At 39.6% G+C, this 15,592-nt stretch overlaps 1 protein-coding gene across 3 annotated transcripts in view; it reads left to right on the forward strand.

The window, feature by feature from the left end:
• Positions 1-15,592, forward strand: part of Ptprg (protein tyrosine phosphatase receptor type G) — a 667,714-nt gene that overhangs the window by 391,659 nt on the left and 260,463 nt on the right. For all 3 annotated transcript variants that reach the window (XM_090323299.1, XM_090323309.1, XM_090323290.1), the window contains 2 exons: positions 5,298-5,477; positions 15,076-15,224. In XM_090323299.1, coding sequence (XP_090179425.1) covers positions 5,298-5,477; positions 15,076-15,224 — 329 coding nt within the window. The remainder of the gene's footprint in view (positions 1-5,297; positions 5,478-15,075; positions 15,225-15,592) is intronic.

Raw genomic sequence — 15,592 nt, forward strand, 5'->3', positions numbered from 1 at the left:
AGAATAACCAATATCAGTTTAAGGATGATATATGTAAATTGAACCCTTTTTGGCTTAATCTAAGAAAGAAACATTGATTATTAAATAGGCTCTCAGACCTGAGTCTAGATTTACAGTATTTGCCACTATTTTCATGCAGAGAATTGTCTGTCCTCAAACAGGCCACTTTGGAATTCAGTTCCAATTGTGTGATTTATTCTACATATTGTAGAAATGTATCTCCCCAGTGCTGGTCTCCTGACTTGTTAATGTCTCAAAATGACAAAAACACGATGACTTGCTCATGGCACAAGGAGGAGAGAGAAAGTTACTTTAAGACACAGATGAGCCATAAATCAATCTAATGATGTTATTTCTTAACTGTAATTTTAAAGGAGTTTCTCCAACTTTATATAAATTTTTTAATGTAACTTGAAATAATGAAATATCACCTATATAGGTTTGCTGGGCTTCTTTCTTTATCCAAGTCTGGTCCCTTCTGGTTTGCTCTGTACAAATTCCTTTAATACAGAAAGGTTGTGAGAATCAGCACACCCTCTCCACAGTATAAATCAGTACCCTTCTCTTTCCTCTGGTTGCCATAGACACGACCCCAAGTGACTCACAGGAAATCCATGCAAAACTGAACATTACATTTTAACCCCTTTAAGAGAACTTGGGTTTCGGTTGCAATTGTTAGATTTTATTACAGTTATACATAATATTATGAATAGTTCTCCATTTTGGGGTCAAAAGAAGAAGCTATTTTTCACTATGAACAAGCATCCAACGTTGGTATCCGATTACTACTAACTAAACTCCAAATTTTATTCAGAGCTCATACATTTTCCTATGCATTTCCCATTTTTGGTTGGTCCTAGCACTCAGTCTTGCAAATTAACACATTATATATTATATATTGCAAATATTTTTATATAATTACATTAATATAATTCAAATATATTTATATGTAAGATTATACATAATACAATTGTGTTTATTAACATAATTATGTGTACTATAACTATACAACAGTATATTAATATAATCTTAAGTATTAATGTAATTAACACATTACATTGATAGTCATAGCTTAGTCTCCTTTGGTTATATATTTTGTGGGAGTGGTATCAGTTTGGGTTTGTTTTTCTTTTTGCTACTCTTGGGCTTGGACTCAGGGCTTGACCACTGTCCTTGGGTTCTTTTTCTCAAATCTAGAGCTCTACCACTTGAGCCTCAGCACCATTTCTGGCTTTTTGCTACGTATGTGGTACCAAGGAATCGAACCCAGGTCTTCATGTATGCTAGGCAAGCACTCTACCACTAGGCCAAACTCCCAGCCCCTCAGTTTGGGTTTGCATGATGTGTTGCTTATGATTTGACTGGAGATCATGAGAGTTTGCGATACTACACAGTTGTTGTGTCCTTTCTACATCTGGTCAGGGTCATAGCCCATACTATTACAGGCCATGTTAACCTCTTCCCTGGGCAGGAATAGCTTTGCCAACTGTCTCCAATATAGTTACTATTTTGATTTTCCCCTTATTAATTTTTTACAATTAACTCTCCAAACCAACTGGTGAAAGAGTAAAACTCACCTCTGAGAAGGGTTAAGTGAGGAGCCTGTATGCAACGTTAAAGATTTAGTCAGTTTTAGCCTTGAAGTTCAGGAATTCATGCCACTCTAGTGTCCTCTCTCTTTACTTTCTGTTCTGAAGAAGATGAGTGTCTTTCACAAAAGTATCATGAAATACTTGCATCTATCTCACATAGCCTTTTGTTTGACTCCATGTCTATTTTCTACATTGTATAGCTTTCTTGGAAGCTAACTGTATATTTTGGTTACCCAAGAACAAAGACAGTAGTCATAACAGACTTTTGTGATACTCCTGTAAGTATGGACATGGAGAGGAATCCACAGAACCACATCTTGATGTAAGCATCTCTCAGCTTTAACTGTCCCAGGGACCCTTTCTCACCCCCACAACCTGGCTCAATAACATTCACTTTGTCTCTCTCTCTAGAATCAAGCACATGTAAGTCAGTATTTAATTGCCAAAAAAAAATAACCTGATTAATAAAACCAAATTTCTTCTTTCAGTGAAGTCTGATAAAGCATATGAAAAATAAGAGAGGCTTGAAAATAGTTATATGTCACAAAGGACATCAGACGCAAAGGTTTCCTTGCACCCCTACTTAAAAAATTGCACTGGCCTTTGGTCAGCTTGCTAAATTTGCATGCATCACATATTCACAGCATAGCTTACTTGTCACAGTTCAGAATAATTGAATGTGGTAATGAAGAAAAGAAGTATTTACTCCCGAAATTGGCAGCAGGACTCTAGAGAGAAAGTGAATCAGGAAGACTTAGTAAGAAGATAGCTTAGCAGATGAATAAAACTAAAATTCAATCAAGACAGACAGTTGTAAGTAACACACATCCTAGCATTAAAATATGATTTTTTTCACTCTTTAAACATCTCTTAAGTCCATGCCATTTATTTGTACCCATGAATACACTTTAGGGGGCTTTTTTTGATGGAGAACCCTGCACTAGGTAGTGCTATAAACTGAAGTCTTTCAAAGTTAACCAGTAGTGGAAAGATAGATATTTAGAGAGAAATCAATTGTAGTTGTGATAATCACTCCCAGAGAAAGCTGAGAAGCCAGTGATGGGATAGTATATTTGTGACATTTGCTGAGATCAAGCTTAAAGCCAAAGTTTTCCAATGCATTTATAACACTTCTCATAAGAAAACATTTTTCAGCACAGAGTAAAGGATTAAGTCTTGTTAGATACCCTGGCTTTCTACAAGTTGGTAGGATGCCTGAGTTCTGATTTCATCTCTGTAAGACTTTCTAACACTTGAGTAGGAAATGACTTTGGGCAGACCCAACCACCTCTGCCCTCCCACTTTGAGAATGATTGTGGCCTTAGATGTGAGCTGGTGATCTCAGACTTAGTGAGCTGCTGCCCATTCATGGAGCTACCAAAATGCAAATATCCTGCTCATGCTAAGACAGAATCAATAAGAGGAAATGAAAGTGTAAATGATTTCTCCTTCTTCTTTTCAGTGGGCAGTGAGGTATCCCTCTGAGGAGGCTTCTTGGTGATTATTTAGGGGTTTTGTTTTGTTTCTTCTTGTTTCACTCCCAGAGAGATTTAAGCAACCCTATAGTCTTTTTTTTTTTAACTTGGATACATTTACACAAAGTTCTGAAAAACAAAGCATTTAAAACTACAAGGCTTTGTGCAACTGCAGATGATTAATGATATAATTCTGAGTCCTTTTATAAAGTGTCTTAACACCAGAGAGATTTATACAATGTGGCATGGAAATGGTGCTTCGATGTGAGAATAGGTAATCAATATCTGCAAGCCTGGGAAAAGTGTTCTATTTCCTCCACTAATGACATGGCGGGGGGGGGCGGGCGGGTTGCAAGGCAAGGGTGTCTGGAGCATGAAGCACTCCAAAGAAGAATTAATTTAAAATCTGAAGTGGAAGATCAGTTTCAATTAAAATTGCACTTGAAACGTATATTGGGTGGAAGTGTGAAAGCAAGCATGTAGTTAGCTTAAATCTTCAGATTGTTACCAGCAAATAAATGAATCCCACTAGTAAGGACTCTGATTATATTATTATAGAGTGCTAAATTATGTTTCACCCACTGCTGGAAGGTTGTGAAAAGGAATGGGAATGCCAAGTACTTTTTATGACTTTGCAGAGTAATTTTTATTAGTACCATGAACTAATAAGTAATCTGTGTGTTGATAAATGGTGACTTCTCATTATTATTTCTTTGCATTCATATGTGTTGGTATTTATACATGCATGTGTTTGCATTATATACACGTTTGTATTATCTTACCCATTGCATTTATTTCCATTGGGCATGACCTTAGGGTACTAGTGGGCTTCTAGAAGGCACAAATACACATAAACATAACATTTAAGGATTCGTTTTCAGATATTGAACTGATTTCTAGCTAATCAGAATTCATATCTGGTTCATCCATTCTCTCTCACTTCATTACTCAATGAATTCTTTTGACATCTGATAATCAATTTAAAGTGAGTGATTGGATCCATTCAGTATGCTGCTGTTTCTCCCTTTGCTTCCTCAAAGATACAGAAGATGAACATAAATTCTGACCAGAAATATATGGAAACACACACTCTGACTCTTTGAGACTACTTGTTTTTAGTCTTCAGGAATTTGAGCAGGAGTTAAAACACCATGGGTAAAAGCTCTTGACATCTTCTAAGTTGGTTGACGTTTCCTAATTTAGCTGGAGTCCTACTAATAATGGCAGTGGTGATATTGCCTTTTTCTAGTTAGTATTATGACACTTACAAATGACTTTACGGTGCCCTGAGGTTGCCAGTACACGAGTGTGTTCTTTTCAGTACCTCTATGTGTAATTCTCAAAAGAAAATGGATCTAAATCTTTTTATAAAGGTTATTCTTCCCCCCCCCCTTGGTTGTTATCTATAGAAGCTGCTATTGCCCCTGTAGTTTTGCATTTCCAAGTAGGTCAGAGAAGTCAGTGTAGTTTGGTGTGCGCACGCGTGTGTGTGTGTGTGTGTGTGTGTGTGTGTGTGTGTGTGTGTGTGTGTGTTTGCACGTGTGTTGACCTTTGATGGAGACCCATCAGGATTATATTGGATAGTTGCACATCTTCCTTTCTTACTGTGATGTATCCTCTTCTCCCACCCCCTGTTTGAGTCCTGAGTCCAACCTGTAAGTAATCTCTAGGAAAGACAGGGATGGGAAGGGAGAGGCAAGCCCCTTAATGTTCATGAGTACAAACTCTAGACACACTGAGAAGCCTTCCAAAAGTAGTCAGAGAAAAAGGTACCTTGTGTTCATCCATAGTTTTTCATGACTCACAACCCATTTTATATGTTATTTTTTCAGTTTTTCCTTCCCTTTTCCTGTTTATAAACTTCTGTGAGCTAAGAAGAAAGTTGTATTTAGGATATTATTCACAATAACAAAATATCCTAGTTCAATTAAGTTGCTTTCTTATGAATGAATGCTCTGCTTATTTTGGGAAACTACTTTGAATATCATTTCCCCCCCCCAAAAAAAATGAACTACTCTTGACAGCCCTTCTGTATATCTCTCCGAAGTTGATTAAAGGTTAAATTAGCAAATGGTTTGATTGCAAATCAAGAAGCATGACTGCTTAAAGAAAGACATCTTTTCTTTGAACCATAGGACAGTGCTGAACTCTTTGGAATTGGGGACATGTTAGGAAATGTACTTCCACCCTGGCCCTGAGAACTGAGTGTTGCCATCTTTTCTGTCCACAGGTGTATATGGTCCTGAGCACTGGGTCACGTCCAGTGTCAGCTGTGGGGGCCGCCATCAGTCTCCTATAGACATTGTGGATCATAATGCTCGTGTCGGCGAAGAATACCAGGAGCTTCAACTTGATGGCTTTGACAATGAATCTTCGAACAAAACCTGGATGAAAAACACAGGAAAAACAGGTAGACCCAATTCTTACCTGCCCATCAGCGTGAAGTATTTTGGAGTACTTTTAATGGTTTGCTTTTCCCTGTCTTGCTCCTTTAAGGAGCACATTGCTTTCATTCAGACTTTGGCTTGAAAAGGCAGCCATATGACTTGGAGCAATTTACTCATCCACCCTTTGCCTCGGCTTTTGAGAAATAATTAAAATGTAGATAAGAAAATGGTATCTGTCTTGTAGGGTTGCAGTGATTCAGTGTGTTCATCAATTTGAAGTGTGAGAATGGAATCTAGCATTGGGGTAGCTATGCTCCTATATGGTTTTATTTGAAGTTTTTATTTAAAAATACAAAATAAGAAAGCAGGGTGTCTGTGACTTACACCTGTAATCCTAGTTACTCGGGAGGCTGAGATGAGATCTGAGAGTTGTTGTCCTAAGCTAGCACAGTCAGGAAAATCTGTGAGACATTTGCATTCCATAATCTACTCAAAAGCTGGAAGTGGAGCTTTGGCTCAAGTAGTAGATGGCTAGTCTTGAGCAAAAAAGCTCAAGGAGGGACTGCAAATGTGGCTTTGTGGTAGAGTGCTTAACTATACATGCATGAAGTTTGATTCTTCAGTACTACATAAACAGAAAAAGCCAGAATTGATGCTGTGGCTCAAGTGGTGGAATGTAGCCTTGAGCAAAGGAAGCTCAAAGGTAGTTCCCAGGCCCTGAATTCAAGCCCCAGAATGGCAAAAGCAGCAACAACAAAAAACCTCACCAGGACAGTACTCCAGTTCTGAGTTCAAGCCCCAGGACTGGCAGCAAAAAAAAAATAAATAAATAAAATAAAAATCGTGTTTACCTATTGTACCTGGCATTTTTCCAAAGTGTTGCAGCCATATAGTCCTTGTCAGTAGCCTGGATAGAGTTCTGTCATCTACCATTGTGTCCTGAGTGCAGGTAGAACTGAAATTCTTAGCTTCTTTGAGCTGTTGCTTTGCTTATATTTCCTATCATATCAGAATGTAGATTAACCCTCTTGTCCCTTTGTCCAACAGTTTAATCCTTTCCTTCCCCTAGTTTGTCATTTTGGGGATTTGTGGATATATAGCATTTTGTTCTATCAGCTAATGGGAAGCCCATTACATCCTTGCTTACTGCTGCCTGGCACTTAATGAATGCCTAAAGGATATTTTTTCTCATCTTCTTCCTTAAGTATATATGAATGTATCCCATTAAAACTAGTTTTCTTCTCTTCTCTTGCTTCTCTTCTCTTCTCTTCTCTTCTCTTCTCTTCTCTTCTCTTCTCTTCCTCCTCTTCCCCTTTTTCTCTTTTTCCTCTCCCTCCCTTCCTGACTTTTCCTTGCTTCCTCTTTTCTGTAGCCTGCAGTGTCACTTCAAGATTCTTGACATGTAGGGCCAAAGCAACATGCTCTGGCTCTCAGTTATCTTTCCTTGAAACCTGCTGGTAGCACAGGGAGATCTGGGGATGCTTCTTCTTTGTCCAGATCAGCCTTTGTCTGAGATTACTCCTGGTGATTGCTTTGAGTTAGCAAGGTTCCTTTGTATAAGCTTGTCCTTTGGCCTGTACAGTGTTTGCTAGCTTTGAGCCCTTCCCCCTAATGTTCTATGAATTGCTCTCCTACCTGTCTTCACTAGCTTCCCTCTCCTGTACCTTGATTTACCCTGCAGAGTGGCTACTCTGATAAAATTGTGTATCAGCAAAGTTATTTGTATTGTTTGTCATCCCTGTTCTTCTCTCCCTATCCCTCAGTATATGTTTTGTGTCTCTGGTCACAATTCATTGTGTGTCAGTGATTTTTTTATGCCATAGAGCAAATGGTGAAATCTTTTTTAGAGATCTGTGCTGGGAACGTTACTGCCGAAAGCATCTGAATGTAGTGGGCAGTGAGAAGTCTGCCACACTTGGTGTGACCAGCGTTTGAAGGCAAGTGCCACTTCAGTGCCTCCTTCTGGAAGTCTGCCTGGAGGGAAAGCCTTGATAGGGTTTTCTACTTCACTTGCAATGCTTGTCAGCCTTCTGCAAAGATAACACGTTTCAATGACAGCTTTCAGCTTGCTATCACCAGTGAAGGCTTTCCACATGTTGGAGGGCTCACTCAGTGTAAGTTGATTCATGACCTTGGCCTTCTGGAAGCTGATTATCAATCTCTGTCACTCCGCTGGCTTCCTGGAGTGATCCACAACCTGTGGATTTTAGAGCACAGCTAGCCGGATTCAAACACATCTGTCTCCGTTCAGAAGCATAGTGTCTGGAGAAGCAGAAATCAATCCCCATTACCTCTCTCACTGTACTTATTACTGAGTTATTCCTGATGTAATTTTTGATGGCACCATCTCTCATAAGTCCCCTAAGGTTACCCTATAGGAGGAGTTTTAAAAAGTGACAGGCAGTTTTATATGCAATTTGAAAGAAGACCATGGAATTTTGATCTCTTGAAAGAGGGTCAATGTTTTGTAAACTTGGGTGGAAATTCAATTTGCTGTGGTATTTCTTTGTTTTTATTTTAAATGTAGATCTGCAATCCTCTAATTTTTTTCAATCTTAAAAATGCCATAGTTTTCTAGATGCTAACTTCCTCAGTAATTCATTTAGATAAGCTATGTGGAGAAATCCAGGTTTGTTTGTTTTTTAATGCATACATATCCTTCTGATTTTTGTCATGGGGGGAAGGGATGAAAATATCTCTGCATTGTTAAATGCAAATTTATGATTCTTAGCAAAATTAAATTTATTTTTATTTCTGTATTGGCAGTGCTGGGATTTGAAATTAAAGCCTCACTTTTAGTCATATGAGGCTTTCAAGTCATATACTCAGCTTCTTCTGTTGTAGTTATTTTTTCAAGTGGACTCATTTTATATCCTGGCTGGCCTGAACTACAGCTCTTTTGCCTGTACTTTTCCTTGTTACTGGTGATGACAGTCATGAGCCACTACATACAGCCATTGGTTAAGATGGAGTCTTGCAAACTTTTATGCCTGGGTTGTCCTTGAACTTTTATGCCTGTGATCTTCTTCTGCTTGAATTCCCTCCCAAATTCCCCAGGGCTAGATGTACTTTCACAGTGGGAACTGTTCTCTTCAGTGTGCTGCTCAGGCAAGAGCCTTTTAAAATACTGATTGGAAAGGAACATCAAGTCAGTATGTGCGCATTTTTGTGGTTTTAGAAATCTTGTGATCTTTCAGCCATTTGAACTTTTATTTTCTCCTCTGGTTTCTCACTTCTTGACTCTGGCCCCCAACTTTACAACAAGTCTCTGTGTCTTAGCCTACGAAAAGATGCCTTTACCGGGCATATGGCTCACACTTGTAATCCTAGCTACTCGGAAAGCTGAGATCTTAGCGTCTCCGTTCAAAGCTAGGACCAGTACTGAAGTCCATGAGAATCTTATCTCCAATTTAATACTAGAAAATTGGGAGTGGCCCTGTGGCTCAAAGGGTAGGGTGGTAGAATTGAGCTGAAGAGTTCAGGGACAGCACCCAGGCCCAGCATTCAAGCCCCACGACTGACCCCCCCCCCAAAAAAAAAAGATGCTCTTCTCACTCCCTTGGCCCCTTTCCCTCTCCCCATTATGGACTCCTGACTTCATTGTAATGGGTGAACTTCATATATCCTAAGCAGGTGTTCTTCCACTGAGCTACATTACCAACCAAAGTATATGGAATGACTGTGTGTTTGTGTGTGTGCGCGAATGTGTGTGTGTGTGTGTGTGTGTGTGTGTGTGTGTGTGTGTATGCATATGTGTGCATATACCCATCCTGGGGCTTGAACTCCGGGCCTGGGCACTGTCTCTAAGTTTATTTTACTCAAGGTTATCACCTTACCACTTGAGCTATGGTTTGACTTTGGCTTTTTAATAGTTAATGGAGATAAGAATCCCTCTGATGTTTCTGCCCACGTTGTCTTCAAACCACTTTCTTCAGATCTTAGCCTCCTATAATAGGCACTAAGCCATGAGCACAGAGCTAGTTTGTGAAATCATTTCATTAGGATGGGAATGGTGGTGCATGCCTGTAATTCTGGCTACTTGAAAGGTGATGGTAGGAGGATCTCTATGTGAAACCAGCCTAAGCAATATTAGTACTAGAATGTATCTGAAAAACAAACTAAAAACATATAGACTCAGTGCCCAGCATTTGATATTCTGTACCATCCTGGGGTAGATTGTTATTTCTTTCATTCACGGAGGTGAGATTTTGGTGTTAACAGTGATCTTTCTTTGTTCTCGATTAAATAAAATGTATTTTACATGGAGTGCCTTTGGATGGGGGGGCCCTGTAGACAAATGAAATGCATAAATGATCCCAAAAGTTCCTTTCTTGTGCATTTCATCTTGCTTGATACCAAATCATCACCTTTATTTTTGTTACGGTGTCTTCACTCCCTCAGTGTTCTTTAATAGGTATAAAGGTGGAGCATGTTGTATAGGCTCGTCATTCCTGGCTGACACTTTTTATCTTTTGAGCTTTGTTTGTATCACTAAAGAATTGGTTATTGTATCTATATTGACTATCAGACTTTTTGATTAATAACAAAACCCTTGTCAAGTAGACAGATGTTGGAAATTTCTGGACATTCACATTATTTACATTCCATGCCCTATACCTGTGATATCCTCGGGCACTTCTTTTCAGATCAACATTGTTTTCAGATCAACGTTGTTTAAAAGAGAAAGTTTAAATATTTATATGCATATATATATATATCTCCATTATTCTTTTGGGAAATGCTGTTTCTATTTGGCTATTTGCCTTGTCATTCTCCTATTCCAGAGGTCCAAATTTTTATATTCTTTCTTCTTAGTTTGGACATGTTTCCCCTGACTTCTGAAATTTAATGAGGAGCCATTTCAGTGCTTCTGTCATTTGCCAGAAACATTCCAAGCTCTCTTCCGGTCTACTTAGCACCATTTCCTTCTCTTATCCTTAGCTCGAGGCCTTGTGTTCACATGGTAGGTATGTCTTTCTAATAAGACAGAATCCTAACTACACAATACCCTGAGTTTCAGGGTCATTTTTAAATCCCTTTGTTTCCTGTGGTACCAAATCCTCTGCTAAATTCCAGTGTGCCATACCTGGCTCAGTTGAAGTGTTGATAAATCCATCCCTTTCACCTTTCTCAGCTTAAGTTAGAGCCAGGATAACCCCTTGGTGTATCATCTCTCTGATGTCTTCCTTGTCTGAACCCAACAAGCCTCAAATCTCTTCCATGAATAACTTTAGGAAACTTTTAACTTTTGTTGCTCCTTTTCTCCTATACTTTTAATGTAGAATGCCCAGAAAATTAAAAAGGGGTTCTTGATGTGATGCCTCCTGCTTCTCTCTTTTTCTTTCTGTCAGGCATATGTTGAAGACTGACCCTTTGTCTTGGATTGCTCCTGTCCCTACCTTTTGAGTTCCAGATTCTTGTCACACCCTGCTATCTGGGTACTGGTTTTTCTGTCTACAGGACTTTTGTACAAGCTGTTTCTCTCCCCTGTGTTACCCTGTTCCATCCTGTCCTTCTCTTATCTGGAATTGGGTGCTCACTTGGTACTAACGGTACAGCTTGGACGAGTTTGTTCCCACTAGTTGGTTAGTATTTGGGGCCTTTCTTCCCTGTGGATAACTTGCTAGCTCTGGGAGGGTGGAAGATGTATCTGACACCTTGAACCTTTCCTTCTCCAGTAAATTCTCAGTAAATATTTGTCAAGGATTTGTAGAAGCCAGTTTCTAAAGGAAATGAGGAGAGCACATGTATCTTGATGTCTTTTTGTCTTTTATTATGGACTCCAAGGTAGTGCTGCTCTAGGACTTAGTGTGATAAGAAGTGGTCTGGGGTTCTCTTGTGAAGATGCAATCATGCTGAGCTTTCACCATGTTAAATATGGGGAGGAATAAAACAGTAAGCAACTAGTTTTCTCTCTAACTCTAAGCACCTGCTGTTGTGTGCACAGAGCGCTCACTTCAGCCCTGCATGATACACATGTTAATGTTAGTTTATAAACTGCTGCTGGATGTCCTGCAAAAAAAAAGAAAAAGAATTGGCATGACTGTCAGGTGCTCTGTTATCCCTTTTAGCTCAGGAGAAAACAAAGACAAAAGTCAGGAGTTATCCAGGCACTGGTAGTTCACATCTATAATCCTAGCTACTTAGAGAGCTAAGATCTGAGGTGCACAGTTCTAAGGATGTTCAGGCAGGAAAGTCCATGACCAGGCCCTGAGTTCAAGCCCTAGGATCGGGCCAAAAAAAAAAATCAAGATTTAGCGTGTAACCTGGCCCTCTTTTCTCTCTTTATGTCCCTTCACACTATATCCTTACATCGAGGGAACCCCGTAGTCACTGAAGCTGGAGAAGCTAACTGAGCATGCCTTCTTTCTCTAGGTTAATCACCATTGCAAATAAGACTTAATCAGTTCTGTTCTACAGTGTCAGGTAGGATTTGAGACCTGGGCCTTTCTTTCCTTGTGAAATTGTTAATGTCTTATTCCAGTTTTATAAAATAGGACCTCAAGCCCCAAGAGCTGTCCCTAAGCATTGTTGCTCAAGGCTAGCACACTGTCACTTGAACAACACACCACTTCTAGCTTTTTCTGTTTATGCAATACCCAGGGCTTGAGCCCTGCATGAGCCCAGGGCTTCATGCATTCAAAACAAGCATTCTACCACTAAGCCACATTTTCAGTCCCTTAAAATTTAATTCTTGAAGGGAAATTGAAAAATGAGTGTTATGAAAATGTGGAAGAGTAATCTCCAACAGGCCATACTAACTCTCTCTTCCTCTCTCCCCTTTTCCCTATCCTTCTCCCCATTTCTCCCTCTCCTCTTCCCTTCACTGTGTGTCTTAATGAAGTGAAAACTCTACCTTGGAAATCTCCTTCTAGAAAAGTTTTGAGCCCCATCCTACCTGCCCTGTCTTTTGTCCCTACTTCAAGCCACTTTTAAGTTTCTTTGAGGATAGTATTGCTTTAGACTCCAGCCCCAATCAGAATGAGAGTCCCAGTCTTCTGTGCTGTATAGGAACTCTACCCTGGATTCTAGAAATAACTGACAATAGGTGCTCTGGGCCTGTGCTGACTGCTTTCCTAATCCTGGGCTCAGGATTTTGGAATGTGGTTTTCCTCAGGTGACCAAACTACCTGGCTTGGCATTATTATCTTCATCACTAAATGAACCAGGGGGATCTTAAGGCACAAGAGATGTAGGGTAAGGTGCTTGAGGGCATAATGCTGCTGCAAGATAGAGGAGATGAGGGCACACTCTTAAGACACCGTGACTTTGCTTGGTGGTAACTCAAGCCAATGCTATCATCCGTGTTCATGAGGAAACCGTTACATGAGAACAGGGGAAGTAGTGTTTTTCCTAGATTTCTATGATAACAGGAAAAAAAGGCATTTTTTTGGGAAGATGTGTGTAAGTAGATATAGTATGCTGTGTGTGTGTGTGTGTGTGTGTGTGTGTGTGTGTGAAGACATTCCATAAAATGAAAAATGAGATTAATGTTTCACATTGTACTGTTCCCTAATTATGTCTTTAATAATTCATATAAAACAAGTAAAATGACCCCTGACAGAGACATAAATGATTTAGGTAAAAATCAAATATTTATAGGATGATGCTGCATCCCTTGGTGTATTATAACAGATGAATTCAAAATCTTTGCCTCTGTTTTGGGGAAGCAAAATTTTGTATATTAAATTTAGATATTATATAGCAGGCTGATAATAATCAGCAGGCAATATTGAGCTAAAGCCTGAGTATTTTGGCATTTAGTGATGGTGTCATACCATTTTTGTATATGTTACAATATAGGTGCATGACAGTTGTTATTTTAAATATATATTCAGTTATTTATTTCATGACAGTCCTAGGACTTGAACTTAAGGCTTGGATGCTGTTTCTGAGCATTTTCAGGAAAACTAGCACTCAACCACTTAGCAATGGCTGTACCTCTGGGTTTTAGTGGTTAATAGGAGACTCTCCTTCCAGAGCTGGCTTCAAAGTGCAGTCCTGAGATCTCAGTCTCCTATGTACTACCATTACAAGCATGAGTCAAAGATGCCTGGTTATTATTTTTTTTTCATGGTTAGAAGCAGTGAAAAGAATACTCTGTGATGAGGGACAATGACATCAAAGTCAGAGTTCTGTGTATTTCAATGAAGTTTTATTAAAACATAGCCTTGCCAGTCTTTTTGTATGATGCCTTTTGCTGTTTCTCTGCTACAATGATAGCACCAAAGTCTCAGTGTTCTGCATAGCCTGAAGTACTTATCAAATGGCCCTTCAAGGGGAAAAAAAAAAATGTGTCAACCTCAGTTTTAAAGCATGCTCCAAACAGTAAAGTTGGAATAGAACCAGGGTATGTTTAATTGGCACAAGACACACTTGCTTTTACTTCATTTTTAGCCTTTAATTCCCTGTCCCCCTAATTGAACATTCACTGTATATTTTTCAGAAGTTAGAGGAAAAAGTGCCATTTGAATGCACTAAAAAGGGATTTATATTAGCCAGATTTCTTTACTTGCTTCTAATGCTTTTTCTATATTGCAAAGTACTGAAACTAATTGCCCTGTTTTAGAAATGGGTCATTAGTCTACTCCTTATCTTTTATGGAGACCTAATTTTTATGCAGAATTTCTCTCCAAGGCTCTAAGTGGGAACTCTTTGGGATGAAGAAACAAGGAGAACCCTCCTTTCCCACGTCTTATCTAAGCTTAACTTTGGCCATAGCCAGTCAGTGGATTGGTTGATATCTTAAATGACTTCTGCAGCTGCTAAGAATTGATTGAGCGAGCGAGTGAATGAATCTACTTTAAGAGAGGGAAAAAAGAACATGTTATTTACAAATCAGAAACTATTTTGTACATGTTTACATGTTTTTGAAACTTGGGGTTGAGATTGGTTTAGGTTCTGTTCTGTGCATGTGTTCTTTCCCCTGAGCTGAAAGAAAAGATTCTTCTGCTTGGAGTTAAAAAGAAGCAATGGTGGAAATCAAATTATCTGGCAGTATTTCAGTGACCTCATGATTAGATTTCACAGTGTGCTTACTTGAATATGGTTATCACATTTAAAGACTGTAATCCAAAATCCTGACTATCTTCCCAGTATAGTACCTTTAATAGTAGAAGAACTACTATTTTGTTTCTCCCTGGTACCTTGCTTCAGTTTGTTAATGGGAGGGATGTGCCTCTCAAGTCTGGTTTATTTTGAATAATTCCTATTTAACTCTAGACCTGGAAACTTGGGGAAAGCCCTAGGACTGTGCTTCAAAAGAAACTTCTCAGGCTCCAGATAACTTTGATTGCCATTTAAATTTTGTAGACCAGGGATACCAGGTTACTTCATTCTTCATCTCCACATTTCCCCCATCTGTGAACCGGAATTAGACATTCTGAGCTATTGCCCTGAGAATTGTCGCCATTTAGAGCCAACTGGTAATCCCAGTTTCTCATTGGATCCGTAGCGGAAATGGCCTAATTTATTCAGACTGATGGATTTGACTTGCTTGTTAATAGGTGTGTGAGGAAATTGGCGCTGGGGTGATTGTGAGCTTCATTGCAAGCAACAGGAGACATCCTGGGCCTGGGTTTGAAACTGGCTGATTTCTCTCTTCTCTCCTTTTTTGCACAGTTGCCATTCTTCTGAAAGACGACTATTTTGTCAGTGGCGCTGGGCTGCCTGGCAGATTCAAAGCTGAGAAGGTGGAATTCCACTGGGGCCACAGCAATGGCTCTGCAGGCTCCGAACACAGTGTCAACAGCAGGAGGTACCCGGTGGAGGTGAGAGAATCTGAGAATCTGAATATAACTGTGCTGTGCATGGGGTGGAGGGTGGGGGGGAGCTTACATCTATCATACCAGGTCCTTCCCTGCAGTCTTTCTGCAGTTCATAGATGGGCGGAGCCTGCTTTCATCCCTTCAGAATCTTGATGGCCATCTAGTTGCCCATCTTTGTTCTCAATGGAGAAACAGAGCCAGGTCCCAGACACAGCCCTGGCTTGATGAAGTGTATGGCTTGTTTCCTTTTCACCTGTCTCTTTCTGAAACCCTGCTTTCTGAAGGTGACATTTGTGTGAAACTTGGATGACTTTATTGTTACCATCTTAGGGAATGGGAAAGCGAGTAGCATGGGAACTGTAAGGTTTCAG

Source organism: Megascapheus bottae, chromosome 2, assembly GCF_031878675.1.
Source record: "Megascapheus bottae isolate mThoBot1 chromosome 2, mThoBot2.hap1, whole genome shotgun sequence".
In the NCBI taxonomy this organism is placed as follows: domain Eukaryota; kingdom Metazoa; phylum Chordata; class Mammalia; order Rodentia; family Geomyidae; genus Megascapheus; species Megascapheus bottae.